This window comes from Macrobrachium rosenbergii, chromosome 22 (assembly GCF_040412425.1).
Source record: "Macrobrachium rosenbergii isolate ZJJX-2024 chromosome 22, ASM4041242v1, whole genome shotgun sequence".
Classification (NCBI taxonomy): Eukaryota; Metazoa; Arthropoda; class Malacostraca; order Decapoda; family Palaemonidae; genus Macrobrachium; species Macrobrachium rosenbergii.
Window position 1 is genome coordinate 48,698,547 of NC_089762.1, and position 19,965 is coordinate 48,718,511.

At 35.4% G+C, this 19,965-nt stretch overlaps 2 protein-coding genes across 4 annotated transcripts in view; one reads left to right on the forward strand and one right to left on the reverse strand.

Moving 5' to 3' along the window:
• Trim9 (E3 ubiquitin-protein ligase Trim9) overlaps positions 1–7,479 on the forward strand; it is a 328,168-nt gene extending 320,689 nt beyond the window's left edge. For all 3 annotated transcript variants that reach the window (XM_067124900.1, XM_067124899.1, XM_067124901.1), the window contains 2 exons: positions 296–468; positions 6,225–7,479. In XM_067124900.1, the coding sequence (XP_066981001.1) occupies positions 296–468; positions 6,225–6,362 (311 nt within the window). In that variant the 3' untranslated portion in view covers positions 6,363–7,479. The remainder of the gene's footprint in view (positions 1–295; positions 469–6,224) is intronic.
• Positions 7,480–10,927: 3,448 nt separating this feature from the next.
• Positions 10,928–19,965, reverse strand: part of pug (pug C-1-tetrahydrofolate synthase, cytoplasmic) — a 168,307-nt gene continuing 159,269 nt past the window's right edge. The window contains 8 exon segments of the mRNA XM_067124898.1: positions 10,928–11,351; positions 15,276–15,428; positions 16,142–16,268; positions 17,100–17,258; positions 17,837–17,940; positions 18,227–18,430; positions 19,220–19,375; positions 19,490–19,707. Of these exon segments, the coding sequence (XP_066980999.1) occupies positions 11,262–11,351; positions 15,276–15,428; positions 16,142–16,268; positions 17,100–17,258; positions 17,837–17,940; positions 18,227–18,430; positions 19,220–19,375; positions 19,490–19,707 (1,211 nt within the window). The 3' untranslated portion in view covers positions 10,928–11,261.

Here is a 19,965-nt window from a genome sequence, read left to right on the forward strand (position 1 = left end):
ACAGTTTTAAGATAAAAAATTTGAGAAAATTTTATTCAGTAATGTAGCTTGGAAATGTTTTTTTTTTTAGTACTAAAGCATTAACAAGGTGCTTTGCATCAATCACTGCTTTCCATTTGAGTTTTATTAACAGCAAGGCAGAGGCAAACAAAGTATATTTAGAGCTTACAAATTGAAACAAATGCAAGATATTTTCTTATGTTAATGGAACTTGAGGTCTACACATCCTTTGTTTGAATTCTATGTAACAATGCAGTTATTGAAAAGTATACTTAAATTCCTTGTTGATCAACAGGAAAATGTGGTGGCAGCTGGAGTATGTACATTGATGGGGAGCGTTCGTGGTTTATGCATGGAGGAGAACATTTTGACAGAAAATCTGGAGGTGTAAGAGCAGGGGACACTGTAGGACTATTACTGAATTTGCCTGAGAAAACCTTAACATTTTATGTTAATGGAGATTTACAGGTTTGTACCATATTATTATTCTTGGTGTGAAAGGAGTTCCCTCCACCCTCTCTTATCTTACACACTTTCTGCATGAGTTTCCATGACTCTAGCTCATCATGCATCTATTTTTGTATGTTTTTCAGGCATGTCTTATTGGTTTCTGTCCAATTACTTATATATCTGCTATATGTTTTTTTTTTTTACTGTCACTTACCCCCTTTGATAGAATATTCTATTGATCTCAAGCTTTGCAATCTTAGTCTCCATTCCAGCTATTAGATACATCTCATTGTAACTTAATCTTTTGTAATAATTCCATTGCAAGGTTTTTTAATGCCATTCCTTTGCATCACACCTCTTCAAGAGTTCTTCCATTTTCTTCTAAGTGCCCATTCAGGCATTATAATTTTTTCTTTTGTATTAATGGAATACTGTACAGTATACTTATTTACCTTTAATCTAATAGTCTCTTCCTGCCTCTTTAATCCCCTAAGACTTATGTTTGACTTACATTATCATTCCTGTTTTCTCCTCTCTCCTTGTCACCATTCCTTTCTTCCTCTTTTAAAGTAACTAAAATCTGTTGTACTTCTGTTGTTAACATTACAACATATAGCTACTCCTAAGGCTTCCCTTTGTGCACTGTTTTGTTGTTGCTCCTATTGCTGACAACAGAGGATGTGGTGCTGTAAATTCATGGACACCTATATTCCCTACGTTCTGATATACCTGCCATTTTGCCTTCATTTGTACAGTGCAGTAAACTCAATAGCTTTATGAATACAGTACTTTTCAGTTTTCTCCTTTTGATCCCAATTAATTTTTCCTTTGTACTGCCTGTTGTTTCACTTGTGATGCATTGACCCTTTAAATTTTTAATCTATATTTTTATTTGCTTTTTCTATTGTCCTTTTACATTTTTATTGTTATAAGCACATACTTTCCCCAAACTTCTGGTCCTAGCTCATCCTTTATCAGGTTGTAATATATGTTTTGGATAGCTTATCTCCAGCTACTTTAGCAGTTACTTTCTTTTTTGCCAATAGTCCTCTGGATATCACTCTTTTCATACAAGGGCTGTTTTATGTTGAACACTTGCATCGTCGTCTTTAACAAATTTCATCATGTAATTTTTGAAATTTTTCATCCCAAATTCACTTTTGTCCCACATCTATCACACCTTGGACCACTGTGCCCACCTCATTGTCAGTTTTTATGTAATTTATAGCTTAATTTACAGTGACATTTAGATTTAAACCTTTAATCTTAATGGGATGAGAGGGGATGGTTTGCCAACTATTTTTAGTCTCAGTCCTCAGGTAATCTTAGGTTAGAAATCTTTTAGAGAAATGATATAATTTTGAGATTACAAAATGAAGTTTATTAATAATCTCTCAGTATGAGAATTATGCCAATATTTCATGAGGTTATAGTAAGGCTTTGGATAGTCATAATAAAATTTATTTTTCTCACATTTCAGAGAAAGTTTACAATATCCTAATCTCTTGAAAGGGGGAAAAAAAGTACGTTAACAAATAACTTCCATACATAAACTTCTCTCATGTTTTTTCTGCAGATGAAGTCCAATCTGTATAACTTCCAGTCCCAGTTGTATTAAATATGAGACTTCTCCAGCTGAAAAAGGAATATTAGTTGGCACATACTTTTTAACTTCAAGTTTTAGGATGTTTTAGGATGAATGGGAATGACCAGTCTTAGCCTGAGACAGTTGAAGGTACAGTACTCACAAGTGGAAGCTGGCATTTGGATGGGATAACTAGCAACTGTGATTATAAACCCTGGAACACTTACTTCATTAGAGCCTGAAGTTTGAAAACCTTGAAGTTGTCAAGTCCATAGCAGAATACAGATATAGAGCAGAGCAAGGCATTAAAGATTTTAGGTGCTGCTATTGTTGCTAAGGAGTATAACAGACAAGCTGAAACCCAACTAGAAATGCAAAGGAACAGAAAGGAACTAACTCAAGTGCTGCAGACCAGAGGATATGCTGCTGTAGTACATCAGTTTGTAACTACCCTCTATTTATATAGAACAGTAAGAGAAATGTTGCAAATCTCTGATGAAGCTAATAACAAGACTGTTGTGGGATAAATTAATGAGCAAGAAAGAGTATATTAGAAAAAAAAACCACTTTCATGTTGTGCCCAACATTGACATTGGGAAGTAATTTTTTAATACAACAGAAAAGTAAAGCAAATGAGGCACTTTCTCCATAGGTTAGATCATGGCAGATGAAAGGCACCTTTTGACAGCAACTAGATCAGAGCAGACTGCACCTTGGCATTGAGAGCAAAGTAGTTCAAAGATCAAAAAAGGTAATGTAGCATGACATTAGCAATGTCGAGGAATGTACAACACCAAGAAGGCCTGGCAAGATGAGCACTACACCTAAGAATTACTGACAGGATGCAAACTGCCCATGAGCAGTTTAAAAGGACGAGTACTGCTCCAAGAAAGTCTGGGTGGATGAGAAATGTACAAAAGAATGCACTGTGCCCAGAGCCCCTGGCAGGATGTGCTTTGCACACACACAGCTTGGCAGTTAGGCACCTAACCTAGAATACTTTTGACAGGATGAATACACCATTAAGACTGTGGGGCAGATAAGCTCACATCAAGGCTGGATGCATAGTGCAGTCAAGGCCTGGCAGGATGAGAACTGCAGCAAGAGCAAATTACCAAAGGGTAGGTGGTGAAAGGAAGGGAACTGTGTTAGGATATCTTGAAAAGTAGAGCACCTCATCAAAAAAATACTGACGCTGGCAGGAAGATCACTGCACCAAGAGGGCCTGGGCAGGATGATGGTCACCAAGAAGAGCCCCTCACCATTGTTGGAAGGAAGTATACTATCAAGACAACTAGGCAGGGTGTGTATTACACCAAGAGGGCTCGGGAGCTTATCACCAAAACTGATGGCAGATGGTGAAAGTAACAGGCTTCAAGGAGAGTTGGCGAGAGCAAGGAAGTTCATGGCAGTATGAGGCAAGACTGTTCCAAAGATGACCCTGGTAGAATGGGCACTGACAAGAAAATGATGATTGATGTAAGGAAGAGCACTGTACTAAGAGGGCTTGGCAGGATTAGCAGCAAGAGACATAGGCGTTAGGAACATAGCACCAAAAATAATGGCAGTTGGTAATATTAAGGACATTGCACCGAGAGATTTAGAAGAATCTGTACCACAGCAAAAACCTTTTGCTGCATAGCACCAAAGACAGTGGCAGTTGATAGAGGAAGAGCACTACACCTGGCAGTTGGTGGAGGAAGAGCACCACACCAAGCGATCACAACAGGATAAGCAGTATCATTAATACGCATGGAAGGACAGAGCATCTCCCCAAGAAATACTACTAACTATTGGCTGAACCAAGAAATCTCTGGTAGGATGAGTGTTGCATAAAGAGATCCTGGAAGGATGAGCATGGCACCACTTCGGTGCTGGGCTACTCATGCCAGGCCCTTTTGGTGCACTCATCCTGCCAACAAAGGCCAGTATTTCTTGCAGTTGCTTTAATGTCAGGATCTCTTGATGCTGCATAATCCCCTTCCATACACTGTCCACCATTATCGTTTATTCTATGCTCCTCTGAGCAGGAATTCTTACTGTGGTTCACCCTACCAAGCCTTCTTGGAGCAGTGTCTCTCCTGCCACCAACAGCTTGTATTTCTAAGTTAGGCTTCCCTTCACCAAGGAAATACTGGCTGTTGGTGGCAAGGACAACACTGCTCCAGGAAGGTTTGGCCAGGTGAACCACAGCAAGAATTTCCTGCTGAGAGGAGCATAGAATCAAAGATAATGGTGGGTGGTGGAGGGAAGGGAACTGCAACAAGAGATCACAATTGAAGCAACTCTGCAGAAAATACTGGCCAGCGTTGGCAAGATAAGAACTGCGTCTAGAGGGTCTGGCATGAGCTGTACAGCACAAATATGGCAGATGGTTGAGGATAAAGGCATTGTATCGAGAGATCTTGGCAGTATGTGCACTGTGTTAAGAGGGCTGAGCAGGATGATACACTACATTAACATTATGAAAGATAATGGTAGTTATTGAAGAAAGGACACTAAACCAAGAGATCCGGGTTGGTATCACCAAGAATGCCTGGCAGAATGAGCACTGCACTAACAGAACCTGACAAAACTAGCATCGGACCAAGAAATATTGGCTTTTGGTGGCAGGAAAAACAGTTTGAAGATCTCTTCGAGCAAAGTGCTGCAGCAATAAATCTGCAAAGAGCAGCTAAGCACCAAAAATAACGGCAGATGTAGAGAGAGACGCTGTATCAGGAGATTTCATGCAAAGGTGGTCTTGCTGGATCTACACTAAAGCAAGAAACCTTGACAGGAACATAGCACCACAGATAATGATAGTTGAAAGAAGGGTAAAATACACCAAGAGATCCAGACAGAATGAGCAATGCAGCAACTCGGCCTGGCAAGGAAAGAATGACAGCAAGAAATCCAAGCAGGATGAGATTATATCACCAAGAGGGCCTGGAAGGAAGACCACCTACCCAAGAAATACTGGCTGTTGTTGGAAGGATAGGCACTGTATTGACAAAGCCTAATGTAAAATACAGTGTTGTGGCAAGAAGAGCAAGACACAAAGAGATCCTGGCCACTGGGATCAAGAAGGGTACTCAGTATCAAGAAATTGGCAGATTTTGTCTAACACCAAGAATCTCAGGCTTTTGGAGACATAAGAGCAGCAGCAAGATCAAATCTTACATCCTCCTGGCCCTGGCTGCAGCAAGAGTAAGTGATGTATACTAGAAATACTATCCATTCACAGCAATGAAAATGCTGTCTTGGGAGGAAGCAGAGACGGAAGAGTAGATGTACAGCACTGCCAAGTAAAGAAGTAAAGTTCGTCACCCAAAAGCATAGTATTTCATTAAACAAAACATTTAATTTGATGATAAATGCCTGTCATGGAGACAAATAGCAGATATTGCACTGAGAAAATATATAGCACAAATCCTCATTACTGATTTTGTACAGCAGAGCAGGTGATCAGTTAATCCACTGAACACAGAATAGACCACAACCAAAAGCTTAACTTGATACTGAACAGAACTTGAAAAACTAAAGCTATGCTCATCAATTCCAATGGTAGGGTTTGTGCAAGCACAAATGATGAACACAAGCTTCTAATATAATGTTCTGAGATCTGCACTGATGGTAATTACACAAGTGCAAACCAGTACTTTCCTGTAATTGCATAATGCAAATAAGAATGATGAACCAAGCAAAAAACACTGATGGCTGGTGTTTCTTGCTCCAGAGTAACTAAGAGACTTGCCAGTAGCAAGGAAAGGCTAATGTATTGCAGCAGACATCTCGAAGCACAAACACAAGAAAGCATGTGAAAATGCTGGACTACTTTACAATAATATGCCACTGCCAATATTGCATTTAGAAAAGAAATTCCTCTAAAAAGATATTTGCAATGTTATTTAGGTTGCCATTTAAGTTTCCTGTCATTAAAGCAAATACCTATATAAAGTATGTGCTTTTTTATGTGACCATTATCTCCACACTGTATAGACAGGCAGGCAGGAATATACTATTTACAGAACAACAATTGACAAAGTTATAACAAAAGTCTTACCTTGTAGTGGTTAGGACCATTAAACAGTAATCCAAATTACATGCCTTGTAAGACTGAAAAACTTCCATCAAATACTGTACCCTACTTTTGTTTTCATTAATACCATCTTCCAAGAGTTTAACACCCCTTTTTTTATCCTTTCAGGGTCGTGTATCTCTGGCTGGCGTTGGTGGTGTTTTATATCCAGCTGTAAGTTTAAACCGCAGCGTAGTTCTAACAGTTCAGACTGGCCTCCATCCTCCCAAAAAATACTTGAATCCATCATCTGAAGCAAATATGTAGAATTAAAGGTCTTTTTTTGATATATTTGTTACTTTGCTTTCCCTTCATATAATGCTTTTCTACACTGTACATGAGTATTGATTTCTGCCTAACATTTGCTGAATAATCTTAGTTTTCTGTATATTCCGGTACTTTAATTTTGAATGCTACAAACTGTCAGGAATTGTGTGCCTCCATGTTGCACATCAGATATTTTTGGTATGAAGAGTTATTCTATGAAAATATATACTAGCTTCTTTGTGATATATGGAACAGAAGACAATTGGATCTCATATATTATATAACTATAAATACCTTGAGATGGTATCCTACTATATAGTATTCACTGCCAGGGTATGTGAATGACATATCACTGTATATGTTGTATATAAATATTGGCTTTTATATTAATATAGATAAACTGTACATTACATTTTCTAGTCCTAAAATATTTTGTTAGGGTTATATTTAGTCAAACAGTGAATTTCAGTCATTTGTATTGGGATGCTAACATTATGTCAGGATATTTTCTTTTAACCATTTGCATTTTATTAGCATAGTGTTTAAGAATGCCAGAAGCCTTAAAGTGGAACCCAACACAAAATACAGAACTATCCCTCCAACTTTGTCCTACATAGTTATGTGCCTGTAGCTTGCTAAGGTAAAGGGGAAGGAGGTTGAAGGACATTATCACTGTTCAAAATATTTGTTACATTATTTGCTGTACATTCTATTAACATTTTCTTTAGAAAACAACATTTTCATTCCTAGTTTTTTCCTGCTTTAATACACAGAACTAATAGATTTAGTTTCATATTTCTTTAATCAGTTTCATATTTCTTTAACACAAGATTCTTTTAAATGCAAATAAACTATATTAAACAATTTCATGGTAAACAAGCTTGTAATGGGCATTGCCAAATGTTCCAGTGATGAGTTTTAAGACTTCATTGCAATGTGAATTGCTGAATGTTAAATAAAAAAAATTCACTTAGAACTGCAATGTCACAATCAAAATGCAAGCTGTATACTGTACACTGTTTGCAATCATTCCTGTTGATGCATTTAATAAACTGTAATTCCTATAACAGCATTTTGTAAGATTTCATATAAATTGTAAATAAATTGGGTACAAGTATAATGTAAATTTACTTTACCTTCTCTTGAAATTAAAGTGCAGCCATAAACCACCATATTTTTCCCTGAAAGTTTCAGTGTGAGTAGTACTGTATTCTTAATTATGCTTTCCTGTTGGACCAACAGTGATTACAGTACCATCATTTAGGTTTGATGAACTCTGGTTTCAGCAACAGTGCTCCTGCCAAATGTTTATAGTTGACAATTAAACTGTACTGTATTTTATAATTTATAATGTTGACTTAACTTGGACTTTAACATTAGCATGCATTAATAAAGCTGTTTTTATTTTAAAATAGCAACTTGAAGTGCCAGAAATATAAACCACCTTAAAGAGGCAAGGCCTAAGTCAGTAAGACATACAGACATCAAAACAGAAGCTTCATAATAGAATATTAACTACAAATGATTAAAAATAAGGAAATGTTCATAAATAAATTACCATTAATTTGCCAAGCACACTTCCAAATAACATAAAGCCCATATATGAGAAGAGAAAGATATTGCAAAACAAAGCCCACGCATGCATATTGCTAAGGGTACTGTTGTATTGGATGCAAAAAGTATAACTAAAATAGTTAAAAAAAGATATCTGCATACATAAATAGTTGTTCAGCAAAGTGAAACATTGTAGAGCAATGGTATACAGATTTGAATAGCACAGATTATAAAAGACCCATGATGCTACTGAACAGCAGAAAATGCAGACATGCAAAGCTAGAAGCTTCTAGCTAGTAGCTTCCATTGGTTCCAAAGGTCAAGCACTACAGCTGAGAGTGAAAATATTTTGAAATAGCCTGTGAAAGTTAGCCAAACAGAAGGTGCACCTATACAGTTCTAAAAAAAAAAACCATATTTTTACAATAAAAAATTTTATACAAACCCATTTATTATTAATAACCCTTACTATGGACCAAACATACCCAGGCCCACCAATCTGAAAAGCAGGAGAAAGGCCCCTTCTATGCATGTGGTAGCCATCTCCTTTGGGCTGCAAGGTAACACCACTCCTCAATTCATTCTGTTAATCCTCTATCTAAGCAGGATGAGAGGAGGGCAACTCAAAATAAGTTTAATGGGTTCATACAAAAATGTATTTACCATAAAAGCTATGTCATTACAAACCCATTAATCATAAAATGGCACACCATGGGGGGTAACTCCTTTGAGGACGAGACAACGACTACGCTATCAAAAAGAGGCTGAACCCTACTTTAGGGGGATGAAGCATAACAAGGCTGTAGTGTCAAAAAATTCTCTAGACAATGGGTGTTTCCCAAAGCAATGAAAAAAAACCAAACTGGAACAATCCCAAGCACAAAAGATATAACACCAAACGAACAATCCCAAGCACAAAAGATATAACGGCTGATTCTCCAGGAAACAGAATGCCTCCATTGTCCCAAATGAGGGATGAATTATCTGGATCCCTTCCAATGGAAAGGGCATGGCCTGCCATGACAATACGATCATATAAAGACCCATAAAGGATTTTAGGAGTGACATCATGGAGGTAAATTTTCATTGCGTGTTCTGTCAATGTCAGACGCCTGTTCTACTGTAGAATGGCTAACAGGCCCAAATTATACCTGAAGGCCAGGGAGAATGAGAAACCAAAAACCTCATGTGGTTTCATCCTAAGTGAAGCAAGGTCCTCTTGAACTACATTATATGTCATAGTATGCTTTTTACATATTAGGCTGAATTTTGTCTTACGTATTTACACTTTAGGCGTAAAGGCACAGCAAATTAAGTTTTGGAACTTCCTGGAGCAATTTTTATTTTTCAGTTGCTTTTCTAAATTTCTTTAAGTAAATCACACCAAAATCCAGCAGGGTGAAATTTAGAAATGCATATTAATTTCAAGTGGTGTTGGCAACAGGAAGCTATGCAAAGATTTCAGTTTCTTAAATTAATTTTTGTTCTTGCAGCAATTGTGACAAACAGTATCAACCTGAAACAAGACCTTATTATGAATCACTTAAAAAAAAAAGGTTTTTACTCACCTGTCACTCGCTATTCACAAACTTTTCTACCTTATTATTCACCTGCTTTGCCACCTTCATTTTTGGAAAGACATGTTTGGGACACACAAACACACACACTGTAAGAAAAAGCTGCTGACTACAAATGGGTAACTAAGAAAAATAACAGAAATGGTATTGATATATATATATACATATACTTATCAATATCTTACTCAGATTTCTTAATGGAATGAGCAATGTAAAACTACCAAAAATATTCCTCAGCCACATAGCTGCTGAGCAATTGACAAAAAGAATCTGAAACCAATCAACAAAGTCACATCCTCAGGACTGTACATGTTATTGGTTATCCTGACTGCTATCCATGAATTTTTTAGACTCTATGTTTGACCATGTTACAGTTTCAATTAACTTTGTTCTGAGAAACCTGGTTCAAATACCTGACCAAAATATAAAAGATGAGTTATTAATTACATACGTTTCGCTGACTTGAGACATACTTTCTGGCTATTAAATAAATTAATGTCAATTAAAAACCTGAAGAATTTTATTTTACCCATTCCTCTTAAAGTTTATGAAATGGAGAAAAGTTCTAGCATTTGCTACTGTTATCAAAAATAATTCTGGATCCCTAAAAGAATTTTCACTTTTTTAAAAACTTTTAAAGTTTGAGGATAATTTTTTCTGAAATCCTGACAAATATTGTTAACAATCTTTATGTAAAATATGCGTCAGACATAAAATAAACAATTACCTTACATTATCTCACAGTGAACCACTAATACCAGAGCCTAAACTAGTGAACAGACTGGTGGCAACCAAGTGTTATACAGTAAGATTTAACCTTTCCACTATGCAACATGACAGCAGCCAAGGAAAATACCCCAGTTACAAGACTGCTTTCATAAGCACAATGAAGAGCTAATTGATGGTAAAAATAAATAAGTGTCTCCACCATGTTGATGAAGAAAAAAATTATTTTTTGATCAACCATCAAAGAAAAAATTATAACAGCATGTTACTCGAGTACATGGTTGGGTGGATTGGGATATCTAAGGTCAGCACTACTTACTCAAATGACAAAATATGCTTGGAATAGCAAGGATGTGGAGAGCTCTTATCAACCCAGAACAAACCAATTGAATGCTAAATTGCCCCCACACAGACTTGTGTGCCCCTACAAAACAGGGGGGGATAGTAAAACCTCCCTGGTTGCTCCACAAGTACCAGGTTAGGGTCATAATTTGGAACACACTTAACAGCTACAGGCAATTCCATCTAATAGATGCAAAAATTCCATAAGCCTGGTCAAATCAAGTTCATGAGGTAAGTACCAGTATTTCATCAAGAGAGTTAATCTATACCCACTGACCACAACTGACATGTCTAGGACATGATGACCTTACACCATGTTTGTTGTTTTAAATCCTTATCTAAACATGTTGAAAAGAAAATGCTTAAGAATTGTATACAATTTAATTCATCAACAATTACAAAAATATTGTCACCACTATAAAAATATTCTGTTGATATTGAGCAATGGTTATTTTTAGTTATCACAAGTAAAATGTTTGGAAAATCCTAAGAATATACTTTTAAGGGTTTTTTTAATCTACCATACATATACTACACAATGTGTAAAATAAAATTTCAAATGCCCAACAAATTCTACAAACTACATTAAGATGTATTGAACAAAAAAAAGTGACTTTCACCTTTTAACTTAAGCTATTAGTATAACATGAAGATCAGCAGTTTTTGCATAGACCCCTTGTGCTCTGATGTCATTGTTTGCTCAGAAGAGACCCTGAACTTCTTCAGTTTCTAGGTCGAGGTCTATGTCATATATGCAAGGCCGAGTAGGTAAACCAGGCATCGTGGTCATCTGCAAAAAGATATAACTTGAAATTAACTTTACAATGCCACATTTCAAATAGTTATCACTCAGATTTCAAAGCAGTGAACTTTCAAGAATTTTTTTTCAATAGTCTAACTTTTAAATTTTCTACAGAGTTAAGATAAACTGCACTAGACACATGAGGACCTTTTATTTTATTACAAGCAGTTTGACCGGGACAGATAGGGGTTTGCTATCATAAGGATACAGTACTTGAATTGTCATTGACTTGAGCCAGTTCTTGACTATGATCTTAACCTCTCCTCCTGCTTACTGCCTTTATGATGTGCAAAACTTCAAGACACAGTAAATAATTTACTTTGAAAATGAAATTCGTAATTGGAAAAAAAAAAAACTAATTTATATGTACAGTATTCAGAAGATGAAAAAGTAAAAATACTGTACATTACTCAAATGGATTAGAAGATTCAATGCAAACAAGGACCAACAAATCCTTTATACATCTGACTTCAGTCCACTGTGAGTCTTGTCCAATGCCATAAACATAACTTGGTCTTCAGTCATGAATAAGTTATACTACTACTAAATTCAATACCATCCAACTCCCACAATTTTTGTAAGACTTGTGTAGATGTTTATATAATAAAGTATTTCATTTTACACTACACAAGATCTTGCTTGCTACAATGACCAACCCCTAAGCTTATCAGGCTAAAATCTATTTCAAAATCTTGTCACAATCCATCCTGTCACCCTCCACCATTAACACTATTACTGTCCATAAACCACACAGCAATGGTCATGACCTAAATATCATATCAGTGTCATATTAAGAGAAATCATCTTAAGAATTATTTCAAAACTATGTACAGCTGGTGTAAAGGGAATGTATGAGTACTGTCCACGAATGATCTGACTGGAGTCCGTATGCATTTCTTAGATTAATTTATAGAAAAGTAACCCTTAGCCCTACCCCCTCAATATATAATGAATTATTTATATTATTACAGTACAGTATTTTATTCGTACAGCGTCACATCTAAGGACTAATATGCCATAATTCTACTAAAAATTGTCACCAGATAGGATCCGGATACTGTGCAAAGTAATAATTTATGGCCTCAAAGTCAGCGTTATCATAATTATTCTAAATTAATTTTATGGGAACATTTGTTCGCATTTCTAAATTCTCAGCTGGCAAGCCCATAGGACTTGATCTTCAATGAGGTGAAAATTGGCAAGCAGCAACCTGAAATTTCTAAACGGGGCAATAATATCAAATATTTGAGACACTGTTTGCCTTTTTCATATGAAGTCATATTTGAGTCATTTTGGTTGAAACAATGTCAGTAAATTTTCTACCAGGTTGTTCCACACACAAAATTCAACAAAAATGTACAGTGCAATAACTTCCAATTTACAGGAATCACACAAAATGTTGATCAAACAATCAACTTTTTTTTTTACTAATTTGCCATATTCCCTCATGGGATGAGATTAAAGAAATAAAACAAGACAAGTCAGCGTAGGATTGCTGTTCTATAATATAATATGCATAAACTTCACAGATACTATATTTACTAAAGTTTATATATTTGGTATTGTGTATGTAAATATCCTCTAACGACTAGCTACAAGAATTATGAATCAAAATGAAAATAGAAAATTAATATGTTCTACAACAATATCGCAAGAAATTTTGTCAAACTCACCTGACAACTTCCCCCAACCCTACTTGGGTACGAGGCGGCGTAACATGTGAAGGCCGCGAGCAAGAGGAGGCGGACGTGGGACTTGCCCATTCTCGTTCTAAGAAGTGACACAGATTCATGCTCTAATTCACAGCACAGTAAATGTAAGTGATCCAGAATATGAACGAATTAACTCTTTCTCTGGTCTATTTTTCCCGAACTCTGACACCTATATTTAATCTTAAGGACAATGCACATTCAAGTGTTGAACTATTCTGCACTCTGAAATTCTATATATGATTCTTTAATGGCATTAAGAACAGCAATCACACTCGTTACTTAATGCAATTTTATTAATCAAGGTTTATTGGTGTTTACAGTGTCACGTTGATGCTGAACAACAAAATTTGCCATAGGAACACAACGTCAATTAATATACTCTGTACTAGGAACCTCAAAAGGGTAATACTCATCACGGCAATATCTGGAGTGCCATTCCTTACAATGAGAATGAGTAATTCTGTCATCTTTCTACTCAATTTCCTTTGTCAAAATATATGTAAGGCACATGGTAAATATTTGACAGGTGCAAAGAAACAATAGGTTTCTGAGAATGAAGATCTCCAGCCTTATCATTATAAAAATAATTTCTGTAATAACTGTAATACAAAATGCATAAAAATAATTCAGTAGTTCCACATGGCAAACATTCTATCTAAATTTGACTAAATTTTAAATACTGTACATAACCACCAAGTATTTTTTAACATTTGGAAATAGCATAATTACTGATTCTAGTTGTCCTATAGCCAATGGATTTATATTTTCTTTGTATAGAGGCCCATTTAGCGCATCACTTGTATTTTGCTGTTATTTGCCTGGATGTTTGGCCAGCAGCCATGAACACAGGGGATATTATGGAAAGGAAGTTCCATGCATCTAACTGTCTTCAGCTTACGGCAGTCCATCACAGTCCTACTTTAACTTTTTTACTGTGCTCTCTACAAGGAAGCAGCTGACATGATCACGACTACTTGTGGCGGTGTAGGTGAGTGCCTCCAGAAGCCTTAACCAACATATAGTCATGACAGTTTTGACAGTTTCACCTCCTTGCTACCTTTACAATTTTCTGCTCTCTTGCCTTTTTTATGTTACAACAAATTACCGCTTTTAGAATATATTTAATTTTGCTCTTTTCTTGTCATTGTATCTTCTATTCTATATGGTTTTGCTTTAAAAACTATCACCTTACTTCTTTTTTTAAGTCCTTTCAAAGCCTTAACTTACATAAGTTTCCAGAACAATGGATGCACATTAGTCACTGCAAATACAGCATTTGGATAAAATCTTCTCCTAACCTTTCCACTTCCTAAATCATACACAGCAAAATTGAAAAGAGAACATTCAAGGCCCTGAAATCTATGTTAAGTCAAGGATAAGCAGTGTCTATTATTTCCTCAAACTAATTTAACAGTCTATCATTTAGCTCGCACTAAAAGCTTCAATTATTAATTCAATGTCTCAGTATGACCATTTGGGAAACAAACTTGATCAAATCATATAAAAGTACAAAATCATAGCCAACACTTGAATGCAAAATATTTAAACATTTATGATAATACCGGAAGTTAACATCATATTCTGATAGTCACCTGTCAGTCTTTTAAGTCAATATCCTCACTTGAAAACCATGAACTTACAAAAGCCAATGAAATAACTTTCAATATCAAATTACAAAGAACATGCAGTGCCCATCCCTTATGAGGAAAAATTAGGCTTACAAATGAAGAGTGTTTTTTGAATAAAAATTAAAAGATCAATAATAGTAATTGCTTTCTACATTTCAAACTTTAAAAACAAGAATTTTGACACCCAAAATCATGAGAGGGAGAATGAATAAAATCTACTCCATGCATAACAATGCACTAAGTGAAATTAAAATTTCAAAAATTCAGCTTGAAAAAAAATCTTAAGAAACCATCAATGAAAAAAAAGTGTTCAAACAGAGTAACTTATGTAAGCTTAACTGATTAAAACTGTTTAAAAAAACCCTTGCTGATTACAACTGCTTCAAAACCCAATCACTGAACTTCTAACCGATACTATCACTGGCAATTTCTGACAAATTTTTCAAGCTTCAAATCTGGTGCAAAAAGGCTGTAACAAAACCCTTAGCAAAGAAAGGGGTGATGATACTTAGGCATGCATAATAAAATAAAGTGCATAATCCAAAAAGAACAAATAAGACGTGGATACTAACTGTTCCAACCAGGGGATACAGAAAACCTGCTCCTACTGATGCTCTCACGTCTCGAACTGGTATTTTGAAATTCTTGGGGGCACCTTTGATGGATGGGTCAGAAGTCAAAGACAGGTGGGTCTTTGCCATGCATATGGGGAGGTCATTGAATCCCTGTAAAAGTAAACCATCAAAATAAAGATGAAGAGTGAATACAATAAATTCAGATTAATGGAAAAATATAGCCGTGATGCTAAAAAAACCAAATTTCTAAACCTTTGTTTCCAGCCTAAACGTTCATGGATATCTATTATTTGCTTTGATAATTGAAAAATTCAGTACCACCCTACTAATAATAAGCTAATAATCTAAACTCAGGGCACATCCATTCATGAATATGGCAAATTTATTACTTTATTATGATGCTCTCAACAATCAAGCACAAATCAAACAATTACAGCAATACACCTTAAAAAATAAAGGTCTAAAACTCTAGTTTTTGACATACTCAAAATTGACGATAGTTTACACTTCCAATTATTAACTATTTTAAAGATTCATTCATAAGACTGAGCATAATATTTTTAAAGATTTGAAATGCTGAATGATCCTATGACTTTCCCTTAATACCACTGAAATATTCATCCACAGATTTTACTAAGCTGCAAAATGCAGACAGTAAAAGTCAAAAAGCTTCTGATAGGAAACTTATTTTGATCGACAACCGTTATGACTTTACAGGATTATATTTAGCGAACCAAAATACAATATGTAATTCTCTTAATAGATTTCTCTGCATAAAGGATAGATAAAATCTTTTGAAATGCACATAAAAAAAATCAACAACATATTCAATAAATAAATTAAACTGAAAACTTCATACATACCTGCTTTCTATAGCGATTAATCTGTTCCTGGGCTGATGGCTGAATTTCCACATCATCTGCTCCATATATCTTCTGGGCAATGGTCCTTATTTTATCCTCAATAGGTAATTTCAAGTCATACAGGAACCTTGAGAAAATTACAATAAATCTTTTACTATACACATCTAAAAAATTTACTAATCAAGGTTTCTTCTGTGATAACACACTAACTTATTCAAATGCACACATACAGCTCATTTCAGATTGTTCAAATAATCTGTAATAAAACTGTCTTCAAAATACTAATAGAGAATATTGTCACAGCTTCATAAAAAACATGCAATAGAATATACTAATTTCTTGCACATAACTTATCTCTCTACACACAATGCTTTGATCTGTTGATATCTATAAAATTTTATTTGAAAAAAAAGCAGAGTTTAACCAGATACCTGAACCACTTTATGTAGTTTTCAACAGGTAGGCCCTAAGGATTTACAGCACTGGTGAAAAGTTTATCACAAGTACTTAAAAATTTAGTAAACTAATTGGAAAAACTAGGAAATTAAGGACTGGTAAAATTTTCTTATAGAAATGGTGCTTAACACTTCCCATTCACTGTTGGTGGGTTAACAAAATGACAAAATCATATCCAGTATCTCTAAACACTGAAAAAATATGAAATTTTCCAAAAAAAGTACATTAAACATACTGTATGTTAAAGATGATAAAACTATTGGATATTTAAATATGTAAAAATAGTTTAAAGAATTTCACTCACTGAAAATGACAAGATTTTGTAATGAACCTAAAATAACCCATAAGAAATGTCTATTTGATATCCTCCTACACGAGCCTGAATAATGACACCAGCCTATTATGCACTTCTTGCTCATCTGAAACACAGATGTACCACCATCAAGAGACATTAGCTCTGCTTTGTACATTCAGTTTTTCACAAGAGCAAGGGATAACTTACTTGAATTGAGCAGGCTGATTTGAAGCCTTAACTACTGCTTCTGCCAGACCAATAGCGCCAGGTCCACCCTTGGCCCAGTGATTACAGATTACAGCATCCATGGCTCCAGCTCCTAGAGCTAACTTCTTAATTAGCTCCAGCTCAGGCTGAGTATCAGTTCTAATAAAAAAAAAATAATTTAGTTCAAACATAACTGAACATACATAACAGAATTTTTAACAAATAAAATATTTTCATTTTCGTTTTGAAATCATTTATCAGAAAAACATACTTAAATATTTCTTATTCTATAATTTAAAACAAAGCTTTAATTCAGTACTCAAAAGAGCCTAGCAACCAAGATCATCAGTCACAGAGGTGAAATTAAAATCCCCATTTCCCAAACCTTTCCCTCAACTGAAGTTTTGATGCTGAATTAAGAGGGAGGTAAGAATATGGAATTTATTTTGATTTTTGGAAAAACTTTTATGTCTCTGTTCAAGGTCTAAAATACTGGCAAAAGGAATACTGCACACAAGGTAAGAGAGAGAGAGAGAGAGAGAGAGAGAGAGAAAACAAACTGAGGAGAGGAAAGGGTACTGGGGGGTTATACTACCCTTAAAGAGGAAGGATGATCTAGGTAAATTCTATGTGCTCTACATATGTACAGAAACAGTATAATTTTTCAACAAATTCAACACTTAAAAATTTATGTATACAGGTCCAAACAAAAAATTTCAGTATGACAATAAACTTACGAAAATGAATTTATAGCCACCACAACAGGCACGCCAAACATGCGACCATTCTCTATCTGCTTCCCAAGGTTACTAAAACCTTTTTCCACAAGATCCAAGTTTTCCTGGGTTAAAAAGATAGAGGGATATAAAAACATCATAACATGTAAAACCCATATTAGTCTGATAATGCTTTGCTATCAATTTCAAAAATATTTCCTCCTTTCTCAATATCCAAGGTAAATTTTTTATGTATATAATAAAAAGGCAATACTTTTCAACTTGAAATCTCTTTCCTCCCATTTCAAGGAACTAATCCATAAATTTTACTTTTGTCAAAACGAAACTATTAAAATGGATATGAACTGTAAATATCTGTTATCCAAAATACACTCACAATACAAAACTTGCCTCTATGTATGCAGTAGGTAGTGGTACTCCAGGAGTAACAGTTGGGCCCCCACCATGCATCTTAAGGGCCCTTACAGTGGCTACTAAAACAACAGCATTTGGCACAAGACCAGAATAACGACACTTGATGTTGAAGAATTTCTCCATACCTATGTCAGCACCAAATCCTGCCTCAGTAACAACAAAACCGCTTTCACCTACAAGCTGTAGATGTAAATACAGACAAAAAATTAATAAGAGCACAAAATAATTCGACTTCAACATACTCTAATGAAGACTGCTTTTCAAATATATTTAGACTTAGGGATACTATTTAGGTTAAGTATATAATGCACTGAGGAATGCTGTAACTGAAAATACTGAACATGAAAAGGATCATACTGCATTATCATTCATAAACAATTTAACTAGGCCACATAGTTACATTAAAAACAATATCGATTGTCATGGCATACCTTACTACAGGGGTAAATAATCAATTGTTCTTCTCCATCTTAGACCTGAATATATGTACTGCTGGTACAGATATTCACCTTGGATTGGAAAGGAAATGTCCTTTCCTGCAAATATCATGACGAGGGGGAATTTGTAACAACAAGGGAGCTTAGGGCTTTTGTCAAGGATGGCTCTTAGGGTAGAAGGAACATATTTGATAGTTTTCAACTTTCCATTTCGAGATGGTAGCGGAAACCATACTAAAGTACTGCACCTCAGTTCTCAGGTGCAAATCCCATGATCAACTTATCTAATCCGTCCATCTTTAACATCAGTCTTAGAGTTCCAACTTTTTTATATGATCAGAAACTATACAATTTGTAGGTCAGTAAATTCATGACTAAATTTCAACCAATGGTAATTTACTGTACTGCACATGGTCAATCACTGTAGTTTCTTTCAATATATCTCTAACAAATTAAGGTTTGTGTTTTCCACCATACATTTTGATTGAACTTTATACAGAACCAATAGAAAGCAAATAATATGCAAACCAACCTTTAAGGCTATTTTATCAGCAAGGATAGATGAATTTCCATGTGCTATGTTTGCAAATGGACCAGCATGTACAAAAACTGGTGTTCCCTCTAAAGTTTGCATGAGATTGGGGCGAATAGCATCTTTCATCAGGACTGTCAAAGCTCCACTTGCTCCCTGAAAAAAAAAAACAAATTTTAATTTTTCTCCCCATTTTATACATTGTGATATGCCCATTTCAATCAAAGATCTGACACTGACTAACAACAATAACTTCCTGCATTTGCTTACAAGATCTTCAGCTGTCACTGGGTTACCAGAGGTATCTGATGCTACCACCATTCTACCCAGTCTTTCCCTCATGTCTGCCAGTGAAGTTGTCAATGCAAGGACAGCCATGATTTCACTTGCAACACTGATGTCAAACTGGCACTCACGAGTGTGGCCCTTTTCTGTCGGGCTCTGTCCAACAGTTATCTTCCTCAAGAATCGGTCGTTTGTATCCATAACTGAAAATAAACAGTTCTAGCAGAAAAACAGGATCTAAACATTCGAAAAATAAGACTAAAAAAGGCAAAAATAAATACTAATACATACTTAACATCACCGACAGGATATGCACACCCACAGATTTTCAGTGCTACAGCAATTTATTCAAAATAACCTTTTTGCACTGAAAGTTCTTAAAAATACCCAACAAGAAATTTCTCCCAAAATTGGCCAGTTTTTTCTATGAAATCCAGTTATCACTGATGACCCAAAATGAA